Source organism: Chiloscyllium plagiosum, chromosome 3 (genome assembly GCF_004010195.1).
Source record: "Chiloscyllium plagiosum isolate BGI_BamShark_2017 chromosome 3, ASM401019v2, whole genome shotgun sequence".
NCBI lineage: Eukaryota > Metazoa > Chordata > Chondrichthyes > Orectolobiformes > Hemiscylliidae > Chiloscyllium > Chiloscyllium plagiosum.
The window spans coordinates 42,869,439-42,886,435 of record NC_057712.1 but is presented as its reverse complement, the minus strand read 5'-3'; the positions used below and the strand labels follow the sequence as shown (position 1 = coordinate 42,886,435).

The window sequence follows — 16,997 nt, the reverse complement described above, 5'->3', positions numbered from 1 at the left end:
TGGGACATCAATTATTTATTAGTTAGGTTTGGATTTAAATTAAAGTTAGGGTTTTATTGTCATGTGTACTCAAGTATAGGGATATATTAAGGATTTGGAATTGAATTACTTAGGCACAGTATAATGTTTCCACACTTGCTGACAATAGAAAAGTTAAGTGATGATGTGATGAGGCCAGAAGGAATCTGCAAAGGGATATAGATAGGTTGAGTGACTGGGCAAGAAACTGTCAGATGAAGTTTGATGTAGCATAGGTCATATATATTGGTAGGAAAAGTTAAAAGACAGACTGTTGTTTAAATGGAGAGAGAGTCCAAAAAGTGCAGTGCAGCGGAATCTGCACATTCTTGTCTACTGAACATAAAAAGGTAAACATGCAGGTGCAAAAAATAGTGAAGAATATGAATGAAATATTGGTTTTCAGTTCTCAAGGGTTGGGTGTTTAAAAGTAAGGAAGTCTTATTACAGCTACGCAAGGTGTTGGTGAGGCTACACCTGTGTACTGTGTATAGTTTTGGTCTCTCTATTCAATATAGAATTTACTGGCATTGGAGGTAGTTCAAAAGGTAGCCACTGTACCAATTCCAGAGTTGAAGGGGTTAACCTATCAAGAACAAATTCATTCACATTTAGAAGAATGAGAGTTGATCTTATGGAGCCATACAAGATTTTGAGGGGGCTTGACAGGAAATATGGAAGTGTCATCCATCAGTGGGAGTGTCTCAAACTTGGAAACATAGTTACTTTATCCTTAGCACTGATAGCAGGGTCACAAATCCTCTCTGGTCAGGTTTTTAACTGAACAGTTAACAGTTTTCCTGTTGAGATTCAAAGTAATTAATTTTCTCATTGCAATTCTACAGCAGCATTGAAGGAAATTTCACAGTCATTTTGACTTGCCCAGTTGAATGAAGTTTCTGTCTGCTGTTTTTTCTTCCTTGCTGGATCTTTCAGTAGCTGGTTCACTTACTCTGAAAATCCACGTTTTCAGCTGCACTGTTTCTGATGCCGTGTTACACATAATATTTGTTTAATGATTGCCGTGGACTGTGTAAAACTTAAGGTGCAGCAATGGTTTAGGTCATGTGATTTTGTCAAACCAACCTGTACACCAAGTACAGTTGATTTTCTACAAATAAATTTCATGTTCCAACACCATTTTGGCAGAGGCATGAAGTCACTCCGCACTTGCGCAAATTCTAGTCTGTACAGGTGGGAAGTGCTACCTATACTGGATTAAACAAAAAAAACAGTTTCACATATGCATTTTGCTCGCAGAATGATTGATACCCTATCCCTTACAGTTCTGATATGCAAAACTATGACATCTCATTTCTTGGAATGTTAAGGCAAGTTTCAACCTTTTGAGAGGTTGAATTTGTGTTTACTAAGGGTTTTTCTCTTTCTCTCTCTCTCGCTCTCTTCCCCCCCTCGCCATTCGCTCCATCCCTTCTTTCTCTGTCTCTTTCCCCTCCCTTCTCGCACTCTGTTTCTCTCCCTGCCTTCCTCTCCCTCCCATCTCTCTCTTCCCGCACCCCCCACATCTATACTTCTCCCTCTCTATTCTCTTTCTTTTCTCTGTTTTTCTCTCTATACATCAGCTCAGACAGCGAGGTTCATCAGCCATCACTCTGAAAGGAATATAGAATTACAGCTTTCTGGCACAAAGCATCGGTGAAACTGAAATTCCTTGTAATTTAGATTAAAAGGCATTTTTTTGTTTTTGGATCCTCCTGCCAGCTTTTGCATTGATTACTTTGACTGGGGGCCATTTCACTGGAACGTACTTTGTCAGGTTGAGAACTCTAATTGATGCATTCCTGGAAATTTCATCACGTGCCTCCTTGCTCTAACTACCCCCACCCCACACCCCACACTTTCACTTGGCATATCCACCTTCAGGGTACTTCACCATTCCAAGCCAATTTAAAAATTAAGTAGTTTGTTTGGGTAATTCTTGACTTGGTTGTTCAACAACCTTTTCCTTTCCATCTTAAAACTTTTATAAATTATAAAACAAAGTATTGAAATATATATTTTTAAAGTCCCACTATGGTTTTTCTGATGGGTTGTTCCCAGCACTGCCCTATGTTAACTGGGGAGGGTTTGGACGGATGGCTAGTTTGCAAAACAGAGTAATGGTGTGAGTTAGTTCCCATTCTGACAGAGGTTACCATGAAGAGCTTTCCTTCTAAACCTCTCCCCTTGTCTGAGATGTGGTGACTTTTGGTTCAACTTCAAGTCATCTCTCTCTAATGAGAAAGCAGCCCTATGGTCTGGTAAGACCATGGCGCTTTTGCTTTTTTATCTTTGCCTGGAGTATCTGGTTTTTAGTACCAAGGCAGGTGAGTCATGGCTGGCACTGTCGATGCTAGGAGCTTGTCAGTCTGTTGGTTTTATTCAACTGGTTTGATTCATGGATGGTTTGTGACAAAGTACAATGGGGTCAATGAATGTGCAATATAAAGGTACATATCTGTTCAGACAGTGGATTTAGTTCTTACACAATCTGGTATCATTTAGCAGGATTCTGTGTGAAGCAGTGAATAGGTTGTTCATGTCCAGTGGCCTCTCTAATGTAGAGGAGATCACATTGTGAGCAGCAAATACAATAGATTGGAAGAAGTACAGCAACTGCCTACTTCACCAGGGAGAAGTGTTTGAGGACTTGGACAGAGAATAGGAGGAGGAGATCAAAGTGCAAATGTCACAGTGATTACATGGGAAGGTGATTTTGGAGAGGGGTGAGCTGTCGGGGTGATAAAGGAGAGGATCAGGATAAGATGGAGGGAATGGGTGGTCATGACATCAAGCTGAAGATGACTGATGGGGCAGGATAACCTGGAATAACAGTAGGGAGCCTGGTGAGGTGGAAGGTCATAACATGTGAAAAATGGGTCAGAAAGAGTTGAGGACTGTATTCACCACATGCATGGAATCCTTGAAGTTTGCATGTTCTGTCCATGTCTGTGGCTTTCCTCCAGTTCCTGCAGTTTCCTCCCACTGACAAAAGATGTGCAGGTTAGGTGGATTCACCATGCTAAATTGCCCCATAAAGTCCACATATGTGCACTTTAATTGGATTATCCATGGGAAATGAGGGGTTATGGGGATAGGGTGGGGGCTGCTGGGTCTAGGTATGATGGTCTTTGGAGGGTTAGTGAGTCTCAAAGGGCTGAATGGCCTGTTTCCGTACTGTAAGGATTTTATGATTCTAATAGTAACTGGACATTCAGAAGATCTTCAAACCACACTCATGCCTGCAAACTTGAAGAGGATGATGTAAATCACAACAGCAGAAGTGTTGTACATGCTCAAAGCTCGCAACACAGGTAAATCTATATCAGTCGTCCAAAATATAATGTTGGAAGTGAGAGTTTAGAGACTGGTCAGAACAACAGGAAAAAAAATTTGCTCTTAGAGGTACACCTTGCTGCCAAAAAGGTAATCTTTAAGAAAGTAGATTTTGGTATTTAACAAGTGGTCAACTGCAAAACAGATTCCCTAAGGAGAAGACAGACAGTGTTTGTCAGAATTTGTTCAAATTTGACTTCTTTCTGAAAATTGGAAGATAGTATGTGAGTAATGTGAAACTTGACCTGAGTTAAGGACAATCTGTTCAGGAAGAATGAGTGAGGTTGGACCTCCCGGTTTCTAAATTTTCAGCCATGGGGTTCCCCCACACCTCTTGTCTGGGCATATTTTAGACTCATTGATAAAGATTGATTGCTGTAGTTCATCAGTAACTTCATTATTGTGTGCATGGTCAAAGGACAAGCGGGACCTTGGTCTATTTTTGTTTAAAATCCATGTTCCAGAAGAATTGGTATTAATCAGAGTGTTTTGATCAATTGGTCCCCACCCACCATGAGTGTCAGAGGTGAATTTGCTGGAATGTTCTCATTCAGACACTCCCTGTTTGGGTTTTCCTCCGAGTTTACACTGCGGTTGTGAGTGAACTCCCCAAAATCTCACAAGAGTCATGCCCATTCCAGCTGCTTCAAGCTGGGCTATTGCCAGGTTTTCTGCACCCATTGTAATTTATGTGAATCCAACTTTTGCCACAGTTTTCTTCACTGTTGGTCACTTGCTTCAGGGAGTGAGATTTTTGTTTCAGTAAATTGGACAGCACCTGCCTCTGAGTAACTCAACAATTGAGTAGATTCCTCATGTCTGTGGAATTAAACGAATCTTAGAGCACATGAAAAGGCCATTCAGCTCATTCTGCCTGTTCTGTCTCTCAGAAAAAGCTGCCTAATTACTCCATCTCTCTATACTTTCCATTTGGTCCTGTCATTTCTTTTCCCTTAGTCAAATATAGATCCAGTTCGTTTTTGAAAATTAATGTTGAACTTGCCAAGGCCAAATGTTAGACAAATAGCAATTTGTTGTATGAAATATGTTCACCTTCTTTTACTGTCACCAGTCTTTCAGTGGTTATCTCAAGTCACACTTCCCTCATTATAGACTGTCCTGCCAGTGCAAAGAATTTCTATGTTTTTATCGAAGTACTTTGTAATTTTGCTCAAAAGGGAATGATCTCAGTTTGTCCACATAATTTGAAGTCTTTTCTCCTCTGGTTCCAATCTAATAGTTGAGCTCTATGCCTTTTAAATATCCTTACAAAATTAAATTCCTCTACTGATCTGACCATCTTGCCATATCTTAGTCAAAAAGTGTGGCACTGGAAAAGCCCAGCTGGTCAAGTAGCATCCGAGGAGCAGGAGAGTCGACATTCCTTATGAATGGATTATGCCCAAAATATCGACTGTCCTGCTCCTTGGATGCTGCCTGACTGGCTGTGCTTTTCCAGCAACACACTTTCTTTGATTCTGATCTCCAGCATCTGCAAAATCACTTTCTCCGTGTCATATCTTGGGTTGTTTGTAGAGGTCACCTGAATAGAAGTCAAGGATTCCAGTTACATCTGGGATGGAAGTGGGGCATGGGTGATATTTCATCTGGGGGGAACTGTGCTTGAAACATAAAATCTAGAGATGAGAAAGAGGACTTTTTAAAATAGTGTTTAAAATAATGACCAAATATAATTTGCAGAAGCCATAACAGCAGACAATGATACAGAGCTTAATAAACATGATCTAAAGAGTGTATGAATTACTCAAAAGGAGTTTATTTATTATTCCACCTGTTTGAAGTGGCTTTAAAACATTGCCTTTTCAATGTAGATTTTAAAACATGCTTTTATTTTTCTACCCCTCAGGCTGCAGTACATTTGCCACTTTTCATTATAGTGTATGCATGATTCATTGTCACAAAAACAAATCATAATTTTTTGCCTTCGCTCACTCTCATTGTGGATGCTGTTTATTAACTTCAGTCTTTATTCTTCAGATCTCTGACATCCATGTTACTGGGGAGTCTGAGGACATGTCAGCCAAGGAGAAGCTGTTACTGTGGTCACAACAGGCAGCAGAGGGCTACGCTGGAGTCAGATGTGAGAACTTCACTTCATGCTGGAGAGATGGCAGATTATTTAATGCAATCATTCATAAATACAGGTACTAGCTTCACCTATCTAGCAGGCATGTACTGTTATGCTCTGCTTATCCTCATATATCAATTCAGTTTATCATGTTCACATCAGTTCTTTGCACTGTACCAATCTCTTGCCTTTCTCCCCACATGTCTGATTATTGTTTCTATTTAAATAATTATCGAATGCTTTTTTTAATGCCTGAATCTGCATCCACTACACTTCCAGGCAGCATATTTCAGAACCTGACTACTCACTGTGTGAAAAAAAGCATTTTATTTGTTCCTTTTGCAAATGACCTTCTACCTGTGCCCTCTCATTCTTGATTTTTTTTGTTTGTTTGAGAGAACAGTTCCTCCCTATTTATCATGTCTAATCCCCTCATGAGTTTGGAAACTCCAGCCAAATCTCCTCTTCGTCTCTGCTTCTCCAATTTGTTTTCATAATTGAAGTTTCTCATTTCCGAAATCATTGTCATAATCGACTTCTGCACTCTCTCTCCAATGCATTCCTAGCCTTCCTACAGTGTACCCAGAACTGTACACAATACTCCAACCGAGATCTAGCAAATTTGATCTGACTATATAAATCCCATTTTCTAGATCTTGACTCATAGTCCTAGAGCAAGTGGCAACACAAATGAATATTAAATATTTCCTCCTTATCTCCTGTTTTCCCACCAACCTTTCTGCTCCAGTCTATCATATTCGGCTTTGCTCTTGTCCTGTTTAGTGTCAACTCTTTCTCAGTTCATTATTCTTACTCTGGATTGTCTCCACTGTCAACCTTAATCTTATGACACTCTACAAATATTCATCCAAACGTCTACTGACCATATCATAATTTGGACTACATCCTATTCATCCACATCCCATGTTTGTTGACTGATATTTATGGTTGGTCCACCAGCACTATACATTGTATAGTTCTCTTGTTTCAAATTCCTCTGTGCCAATGCTGCCAAGCTTTGCAGCCTACAAGCAAACCCTCTGAGATCTCTGCATTCCTCCAGTACTGACCTCTTCCACCTTAGAGACAGAATAAAAGCAGCACTTCTGTGTCCTTTTCTGTTGTAATGGGTTTCCTCCCAGAAAAACTATTCATGAACTGAAATTTGTATATTTTTCTCTCTTTCCGATGTACTTGTGTCAAAGGATTTGTGCACAATCCTTCTGAACTCAAAGGACTTTAAAAGTATTTGATGGCCCAAAACTCAACTTATTTCTGAGAAAGAGAATTCCAAAGTCTCAATCTTGAGTGACAATTACTTTTCTCATCTTTATCTTAAATGGGAGGCCTTTGAATATTTAAATTGTGTTTCGTAGTTCAGTAAAATTAAAATATTGTGCATGCTGGAAATCCAAATTAAAACCCTAAGTGCTGGAAAAAGTCAGCAAGTCTAGCAGCATCTGCAGAGAGAGAAAGAGAGTTGACGTTTCCAGTCTGATATGACCTCTTCAGAGTCTCCAAGTAAAAGCCTGTCCCAAAAGGGAAATCATTCTTTCAGTATCTATCTTCTATGTTTTAGAAGTATGACAAAGATAGGATAGAATTTCATAAATTGGGTCCACCCATTTATTACAGAATCAACCATTGTGAATGTAAAATTATCATGGTTGGGAAACTTGTGGGTCTTAGGATTGACGTTGTTGGTATGATTGCAGTTGAAGTAATTGTTTGTGCCTGGGTGTGTGCACTGAAGATACAGATTTTACCTGATGTAAGACCCACAAGAAATGGTTGTCAGGCATTAATCTCATTAAAATGTTGTATACAAACCTTGAAATGTTGCATAGCTGACAAAGACCAATATTGTCAGACTTTGTGTAAAAGACAATCAATGGCTCATCCTGACAAACATTCCAAACCTTCCAACACATTTCTTAGTGTACTTATAGAGTCATTGAGTAATACATTACGGAAACAGACCCTTCAGTCCAATCAATCCATTCTGAACATGATCCCAAACTAAACTAGTCCCACCTGTCTGCCCTTGGCCCATATCCCTCCAAGCATTCCTTTTTCATGTACTTACCTAAATGTCTTTCAAATGTTGTAACTGTACCTGCATCCACCACTTCCTCTGGAAGTTCGTTCTACACATGAACCATTCTGTGTAAAAAAAAATGCCTATCATGTCTTTTTTAAATCTCTTTCCTCTCACCTTAATAAATATGACCGCTAGTCTTGAAATCCCCCAGTCTAGGGAAAAGATACCTACAATTCACCTTATCTGTACCCCTCATTATTTTATAAAACTCTATAAGGCCACCTCTGAATCTTCTATGCTCCAGTGAACAAAGTCCCAGCCTATCCAGCCTCTCCTTATAACGTCCAGTTTAATAATGCCCTTCCTACAACAGGGACACCAGAACTAGACATAGCACTCCAGGAGAGGCCTCACCAACATTCTGTGCAACTTTAATGTAATATTTCAACTCCTATACGAAAGGTTTGAGCAATGAAGGCAAGCTTGCTAAACACCTTCTTACCCACCCTATCTATATGTGATGCAAATTCAAAGAATTATGTGCCTGAACCCAGTTCTGCAGCTGATAGCCCTGGATCCAATTCCTTGGAGAAATTCATCTAGTTTATTGTAAAAGGGAATCTTGCAGTGGTTTCAATTCTTTTTCCCTATTGATCTATCTCACGTTTCTCTCTGTCTCTTTGTTCGGAAAGCATTCATTTCCCTTGATGTTTCTTTTTATTGAACATACTTCTCTTTAGCCTGTATATCCTTTGCCCATAAATTAAAGAAAGTCTCCCATTTGTAAAGGTCCACCACAGGATGTCCCAAATTGCTTTACAACCTGTCACTCAGGGGAAACATAGCAGACCATTTGTGTGTATCAAGCTCCCTCCAGCCTTATTGAGATAAGTGATTTGATGATTTCCTTCATGTGCAGACTGAATGATTACAAGTGCAATATGCTTCATCTTTAAATCTGTTATGACTAACCTTGGAGCTTTCAGCCAGGAGTGCTCAAAGTCAGTATTGTCCAAGTGTTAACCTTCCTCGTTTTGATGAACGTTTGAAAAATTGAATCAAGCCATCATGAAAGTGTTTTGCAGGCAATAATTTATTTGTTTTGTAACTGAAATGTTGGGGTATTTCTTACATGCTAATGTCACAAAAGCATAAAAGTTCCAATGCAGTTTATGTCATTGAATTATGGTTTGTGAAACAAGTGAAGGAAAACTGTTGTAGTTATAACTGACCAGTTGGGCAGGAATATTGTGTCCATTTCAGGGCATTGTACCTGAGGACAGCTATCAAATCCTTAGAGACGTACTTAATAGAATAGATCAGGGATGAGGGACTTCAGTTATTTGGAGAGACTAGAGAAGGAAGGTTTTGTTCTCCCTGGAGTAGAGGATGTTAAGCAGAGATTTAATTGATTTGTTCACAATCATGAACAGTTTTGACTGAATAACTGAGGAAACTTTCCACTGTCATATGGGTCAATAACCAGAAAGGGCAGGTTTAAGAGGAACAATGTAATTTTAAAAAAAATTTAGAGAGTTGTTGTGATCCAGATTGCAGTGGAAGCAAATACAGTAATAATGTTTCAAAAACTGAGTTGTATAAGAATATATAATCCAAGACAAGTAGAATTCTTCCTTAGAACCTGTATAGGCAGAAGGAACAGGGTAGCTGCCTTCTGTGTTGATGATGCTGTGAATTCCAGTATTATCATTCCCCTGCCATGCTCATGCCCAGTTTTTTGATTCTTTCATAGGTCCGTGATGCTAACTGTGGGAATTGTAACTCCTGTGTCCTTTACCTTTTTGTTTTAAAATTCATCATCTCGTCCACTTTACTAATTTGTGTATCCAGTGTATTTGTCTACAATCTTCCATAATCTCTCCTATTGGATGCCCATATAAAGAATGAAGGAAATGCCTTTCCTTTCATAATTGAATCACCCAAAAGTTCTGGGAAAAAAACCTCCCTGATGTCAAAATGAGCAAAAGAGTTTTATCGATCCCATATTTCAAAAACTCATAGGAATTCTCTGTCCTGTAGTGACATTAAAAGATGCCATGAAACTACTTGAAGGAGAGCAGGGGAATTCTGTGATTGTCCTCATTTGTTCTTCGATTGGCGTTACTAAAATAATTACCTGGTCACTTATCTCATTGGTGTTTGTAAGATCATGCTGTGTGCAATTTATTTGTCATGCTTTATTAATTACATTGACAACATTTCCAAAGGAGGCCATATAGTTGTGAACAGTACATAAATTCTGTTCAAAAACAGAAATTGCTCAGAAACCTCAGCAGGTCTGGCACTATTGCTGGTAAGAAAGCAGAGTTAATATTCAGGTCCAGTGAACATTCGTCAGGACATAAGCTCTGTTTCTGTTTTGCCATGTTCTATTTTGCTTTTGCTCATGAGAATGATTTTTGTTTTCCTTCTGCAACCATTGAATTTTATTTGTAGAAGGTGTTTATATGTTCCCTTTATGAAATGCTGTTGTGCAAAGCAACTGAAACTCTCTGTAATTTTGTGACAGGTGGAGGCTTTTGCTTTGCTATAATGTGCTCAAACCTGCCTGAACCTTGACTGGGCACAGCACTCAAATATTTATTTATGTTGCATCTAATTGCTTCATTGCCTGTTCAAACAGGCTCCTGATTAAAGCTGGGAGGTACATTACATTTGTGACCACAGTTCCCATAATGGAGCTCATGAAGAAGTGTTTCTGATGTAATTAATAACAAGTGCTACTTGACTTTTCAGTGACCATGACCTACCAGCCTTGATTTAAGCTTTGGATTTCAGGTTGTTCAAGTGAAAATTTGTGAAAGCAGCCAAGGCTTTGGAATGCTCAGTTTTAGTTATAGAGTCATAGAGCTGTATAGCGTAGAAACAGACCCTTCGGTCCAACTTGTCCATGCTGACCAGATAGCTTAAATGAGTCTAGTCCCAATTTGCCAGCATTTGGCCCATATTCCTCTAAACCCTTCCTATTCATATACCCTTCCAGATGCCTTTTAAATGCTGTAATTGTACCAGCCTCTATCACTTCCTCTGGCAGCTCATTCCATGCACGCATCACATTCTGCATGAAAACATTGCCCCTTAGGTCCCTTTTAAATCTATCCCCTCTCATCTTAAACCTATGCCTTCTAGTTTGGGACTCCCCTACCCTAGGAGAAAGACCTTTTCTATTTACCCTTTCCATGCCCTTCATGATTTTATAAACTTTTATAAAGTCACCCATCGGCCTCCAAAGCTTCAGGGAAAACAGCCCCAACCTATTGAGCCTCTCCCTATAGCTCAAACCCTCCAACGCTGGCAATATCCTTGTAAATCTTTTCTGGAACCCTCTCAAGTTTCACAACATTCTTGCTATAGCAGGGAGACCAGAATTGAGTGCAGTATTCAAAAAGTGGTCTAACCAATGTCTTGTACAGCTGCAACACGACCTTCCACTGACCAATATTGGGTTCACTGTTTGATTCTAGTCATTTGGTTGAGACCATTCACTGTAGTCAGCTTTCTCCTGCGTAAGTATAAAGTAAGAGGACTAAAAGGACGTATCTTGCATTTATGTGGTGCTTTTTGTGACCACAGAGTGACTGAACACACTTCTATTAGCCAGTGTTTGAAGTTATAATGTGGGAAACATGGGCAACTAATTTGTGCATAGCAAGCTCCCAACAAATGACAATTTAATTAATGACTAGACTGTTAGTTCCCATGAAGAGGGAATGATGTCAGATCAGAACACTGGGGAGAATTCCTTTAATGTCCTTTAAAACATGGTGTAGGATCTTCAACAATTGTCTGAGAGGGTAGACAGGTCCTTGGATTAATGAGAAGACAGTATCTCCAAAAGTGCAACACTCCTGGACATGGAGGGAAAGGGTCTGGGAGGTGTGAATGAAGAAGCTTTTACTGACTGTGGTGAATTTTGTAGATAGTACTGTGGCTCCAGCATGTAGTCTGGGGCATATTTAGGCAATTAGAGATGTTTTGACGAATGTGCTAAGTGCTTTTGGGCTTCTTGAAACTGCATTTATCCAGACAGATGAGGATTATTTCATCATATTCCTGACTTCTGTCTTGTAGATGGTTCAAAAGAGTTTGGAGAGTCAGGAGTTGAGTTCCTTGCCAGAAAATTCCAAACCTCTGCCATTTAAATGGCTGATCCAAATTAAGTTTCTAGTAATCAGCAAACTCTCTGATGTAGACAGCGCAGTATCAAAGAACATAAGAAATAGTAGCATTAGTAGTTCCTAGACCTATGGAGCATCCACCTTCTGCTGTCGAGATGACTGAAAATTTACAACCCTTTGAGTGAAGTAATTTTTCTTCATCTCAGTTCTAAGTGATCAATCCCTCATCCTGAGACTGTGACTCTGGTCTTTAGATTTCACAACCAGCAGAAACAGTCAATATGCACAACTGCTGAGCCCTTTTAAAACTTCTGTTTCAACAAGATTATCACTAATATTTGTAAACTCCCAAGAGCGCAGACCCAATTTAATCAAACGTTTGTTACAGGATAACTCGGGAGCTCTGGCTTCAGACATGATCTAGATGTAGGATCTTTCCTGAACTGGACTGCAGATTCCAAAGTTGAAGTTCTGGAGTTGTGAAAATGTGTATACTTATTATCAGTGTCCTCACTACAGGCTCTCCCAATGGGCCCCTTATGTTTTTTTTTTCTCTCTCTTTCTCTCTGTGTTGCCTATCACATTGTCACAGCCTTGCTTTCTCCGCGTCTCACATTCATACCCTATTCTCTCTCCCACAGTTGCACCCCCACTGTACGCACTTGCTCGTGCACTCTTCCAAATCCACACCCTCCATCTCTCAGGCTCTTTCTTTCACGGTGAGCCCAGAATGATGATGACTGTGTTGATTGACTCATTCTCTTTTCCGTTGCCAAATTGTACAACTTGATGAAAGATTTTGAGAGGTGTCTAAACAGCAAATGTTTAATTATGAAATAATGAAAGGCCGAATTAAAAAACTAGTAACTGAAGTATGACAACAGGTACATCTAGATTGCATTAACAATGATCATTTAATCTGTTTGTTCATCACAATAGTAAGTTCTAGGATAAGGTTGAGAACCTTTCAGTTAAAGCCCAGACTGTATCTGTGCTTTCCAGAATCATTGCCTTGATTTATCTAAAGTAGTTGCGCTTATTTTCATATAAGCAAACAGTACAGGAGAGGGTCTTTGGCCACTGAGTCTGTAATGCTAAAACTATGCTAAATCTACACTGATCCCACTTTCCAGCACTTGGCCTACAGCCTTGAATGTTATGACACAACAAGTGCTTATCCAAGTACTTTTTAACGATTGAAGTTTCCCACCTCAATTACCCTCCCAGGCAATGCATTCCAGACCTCCATTACCCCCTGGGTGCAAGCATTTCTCTTCAACAACTCTCTAAACCTCCTCCTTCTCACCTTATCAGTGTGCCCCTTGTTGATACTTCAACTCTTATGGGACAGCTGCTATTTATCTATCCTGCCTCTCATAATTTTATACACCTCAATCAAGTCGCCACTCAATCTTCTCTGGTCCAAAGAAAACACTCTGAGCTTATTCGTCCTCTGTTCATAGCTGAAATGCTCCATCTCAGGCAACATCTTGATAAATCTAATCTGCATCCCCTGCAGTACAATTACATTCTTCCTATAGTGAAGTGACCAGAACTGCTCACAGTACTCCAGCTGTGACCTAACCAAAGTTCTATATAACTCCAGTGTAACCTCCCTAATCTTCAATCTGTGCCTCGACCGATAAAGCAAGCATCCCTTACACCTTCTTAAGTAGGAGAAAGTGAGGACTGCAGATGCTGGAGATCAGAGTCGAAGAGTGTGGTGCTGGAAAAGCACAGTCAGTCAGGCAGCATCCAAGGAGCAGGAGCGTCGATATTTTGAACATAAGCTGATGAAGCATATGATCAACGAGGTAAAAACAATGACTGCAGATGCTGGAGACCAGATTCTGTATCTCTCCACACTTCAGGCTCTCTCCCTTTATCCCTGATGAAGGGCTTTTGCCCGAAACGTCGATTTTACTGCTCCTCGGATGCTGCCTGAACTGCTGTGCTCTTCCAGCACCACTAATCCAGAAGCATATGGTCAGCATATTCTTGATGAAGAGCTTATGCCCAAAACGTCGAGACTTCTGTTCCTTGGCCGCCTTAAGTGCCTTATTAACCTGCCGTGCCACCTTCTGCAGTTAAGCACCCCAAGATCCCTCTGTTCCTCTGAACTTCCTATTGTCCTGCCATTCATTGAGTATTTCTTTGACTTGTTCTGAAATCCATTTCCTCACATTTATCAGGGTTAAATTCCATCAGCCACTGATCTGCCCGTCTAACCAGTCCACTTTATATCGTCCTGTAACCTAAAACCTTCTTCCTCACTGTCAGGCCAATCATTGTGTCATTCATAAGCTTACATTGCATTCGCCACCTCACCCCACTTAGCTGATCATATCTGATCAGCAATCTCAGCATCCCATTTCCCGCCCTTTGCCCATTCCCCTTGATCCCTTAAGCTGTAAGGGCCATGTCCAGCTCCCACTTGAATATATCAAAGGAACTGGCCGCAGCTGTTTCCTGTGGGAGAGAATTCCACAGGTTCACAACTGAGTGAAGAAATTCTTCTTCATCTCAGTCCTGAATAGCTTACCCCTTAGACTGTGACCCCTAGTTCTTTCCCCAACACCAGGAACATGCTTCCTCCTTTTGGCCTGTCCAGTCCCATCAGGATTTTATATGTTTCGATGAGATCCCATCCTCATTCTTCTAAATTCCAGTGAATGCAAATCCAATCGATTCAGTCTTTCCTCATATGTGAGTGCTGCCATCCCAGGAATTAGTCTGGTGAACCTTCGTTGGACTCCCTCAATAGCAAGAATATCCCTCCTCAGACTAGGAGACCAAAACCGCACGCAATACTCAAGATGTGACCTTACCAAGGTCCTGTATAACTGCAACCATTACTCAAAGCTGTCTGATCATCATCTAATGTCTTGTTTTGATTTACAGGCCGGACCTGGTAGATATGAGTCAAGTAGCCGTTCAGAGTAACGTGAGCAATTTGGAACAAGCCTTTGGTGTAGCTGAAAAGCTTGGTGTCACAAGGCTATTGGACCCAGAAGGTAAACTTGTTGGGTATTTCATAAACATGATCAGCTTGAATTTGAGTGTTAAGAAAAATAAAAATCTTTTTTATGATCGGAAGAATATTTAGTTGCGCTGTCTGTTTTTGATGTAATCTCTGATACAACGAAATGCAACACAAGGAGTGTTCTGAGTGTTTCATGGCTGAGTTGATGCTCAAGTGAAGTGATCCTTATTTTTTCCTTAGATATAAATGTTCCATCCCCTGATGAGAAGTCTGTGATTACATACGTTTCGTCACTCTATGATGTTTTTCCCAAAGTCCCAGAAGGCGCTGAAGGCATCCATGCAAATGTAAGGCATTGCAATGTAAATTTATTCATTAGACGATAATCGTTTTATCCTGACAGCCCTTTGAACATTTGCTTTTAAATATGATTTAACTGGTTCTTGAATTGGAACAACTTTTTTTTTCCAACTTGTCTGGCTTTCTGCTAGGATGTTGATGTCAAATGGATTGAATACCAGAATATGATGAACTACCTCATGCAATGGATCAAGCATCATGTGACAGTCATGTCTGATCGGAGCTATTCGAACAATCCTGCAGAACTTAAGGTAAGGTTTTACAGGATGAAAGCGCTTCATTTGCTAAAGTGGAGAGCAGAATATTTTGATTGTCGCATGTCTGATTTAATATCGCAGCACTTTGGATAATTCAGTTGGACTATTTCTAACTTGTCAATTGTTAACTTCTTCAGGCACTTTATAACCAGTACATGCAGTTCAAAGACACAGAAATCCCACCAAAAGAGAAAGACAAAACTAAAATAAAGCAGCTGTATAAATTGTTGGAGGTAAGTGTGCCTTGGTTGAGTCACCTATTACACTTTTACTGTATGTAGCACTGTATTACTGAAAGGGGAATGAAAATTCACAATGCATTTTGGAAAAAAGAAGACTATTTGGCTTAATACATATTTAGTTATTGAAAGAACGGATTATGTTTGCATCCTTGCTTCTCATCCCTCACTAGTGAAAGTTGCATTATAATTTTGTTAAGTGGCTATTTTTTGCTATTTTCTTTAACACCTCTTTACCCTGAGCACTGGAAATCTGGGCACAAGCCCGTTGCTGTCCACCAAGTGTATAAGCAGATGATAAACAGGAAAGATTGAGGCTGAGAAGTGGCAGATGGAGTTTAATTCAGATAAATGCGAGGTGCTGCATTTTGGGAAAGCAAATCTTAACAGAACTTATACACTTAATGGTAAGGTCCGAAGGAGCGTTGCTGAACAAAGAGACCTTGGAGTGCAGGTTCATAGCTCCTTGAAAGTGGAGTTGCAGGTAGATAGGATAGTGAAGGTCAGAGTATTGGGTACAGGAGTTGGGAGGTCATGTTGCGGCTGTACAGGACATTGGTTAGGCCACTGTTGGAATATTGCGTGCAATTCTGGTTTCCTTCCTATCAGAAAGATGTTGTGAAACTTGAAAGGGTTCAAAAAAGATTTACAAGAATGTTGTCAGGGTTGGAGGGTTTGAGCTGTGGGGAGAGGCTGAACAGGCTGGGGTTGTTTTCCCTGGAGCATTGGAGGCTGAGGGGTGACCTTATAGAGGTTTACAAAATCATGAAGGACGTGGATAGGATAAATAGACAAAGTCTTTTCCCTGGGGTCAGGGAGTCCAGAACTAGAGGGTATAGGTTTAGGGTGAGAGGGGAAAGATATAAAAGAGACCTAAGGGGCAACTTTTTCACACTGAGGATGGTGCCATGTATGGAATGAGCTGTCAGAGGAAGTGGTGGAGTTTGGTACAATTGCAACATTTAAAAGGCATTTGGATGGGTACATGTATAGGAAGGGCTTGGAGGGCTATGAGTTGGGTGCTGGCAGGTGGGACTAGATTGGGTTGGGATATCTGGTCGGCATGGACGGGTTGGACCGAAGAGTCTGTTTCCATGCTGTACATCTCTATGACTCTATGACTAAGGTGTGACCTGCTTGAAGTTTTTAAGACAACAAATGGGCAAGCAACTTTGACCTGTGTGATGTAGGCATGCCCCTGACTAGTTAGTGGAGGTGGGTAGGGAACAGGAACTCCAAGATTTTAACCTGCCAAAATACCTGCAGTTTTTTGCTGTCATTTGTCATTGAAGTTTGGTGCTCTGAAAACACTCTGTCACTATGACAACATATTTAAGATATAAATTTGAAAACAATGACTTCAGAGAGGAGACAGCCAAAAAAAAAGTCTGTGAAAAAACCATTCAGCTGGTCCAAGTTACACAATAGTTTAGATCTCTTTTGTGTGGTAGTTCCATTTCCCTTGATGTTTATTTGAATAAGCCTTTATCTCTCTGAATGCAGAATTTATACTTTGATCTCATTTTTGGTCGATA

The 16,997-nt window shown here is 40.2% G+C and overlaps 1 protein-coding gene across 6 annotated transcripts in view; it reads left to right on the top strand.

Moving 5' to 3' along the window:
* The window catches only part of dst (dystonin), a 642,458-nt gene that overhangs the window by 276,312 nt on the left and 349,149 nt on the right, over positions 1 to 16,997 (top strand). For all 6 annotated transcript variants that reach the window (XM_043681258.1, XM_043681269.1, XM_043681284.1 and 3 more), the window contains 5 exons: positions 5,353 to 5,519; positions 14,525 to 14,637; positions 14,847 to 14,953; positions 15,098 to 15,217; positions 15,361 to 15,456. In XM_043681258.1, coding sequence (XP_043537193.1) covers positions 5,353 to 5,519; positions 14,525 to 14,637; positions 14,847 to 14,953; positions 15,098 to 15,217; positions 15,361 to 15,456 — 603 coding nt within the window. The remainder of the gene's footprint in view (positions 1 to 5,352; positions 5,520 to 14,524; positions 14,638 to 14,846; positions 14,954 to 15,097; positions 15,218 to 15,360; positions 15,457 to 16,997) is intronic.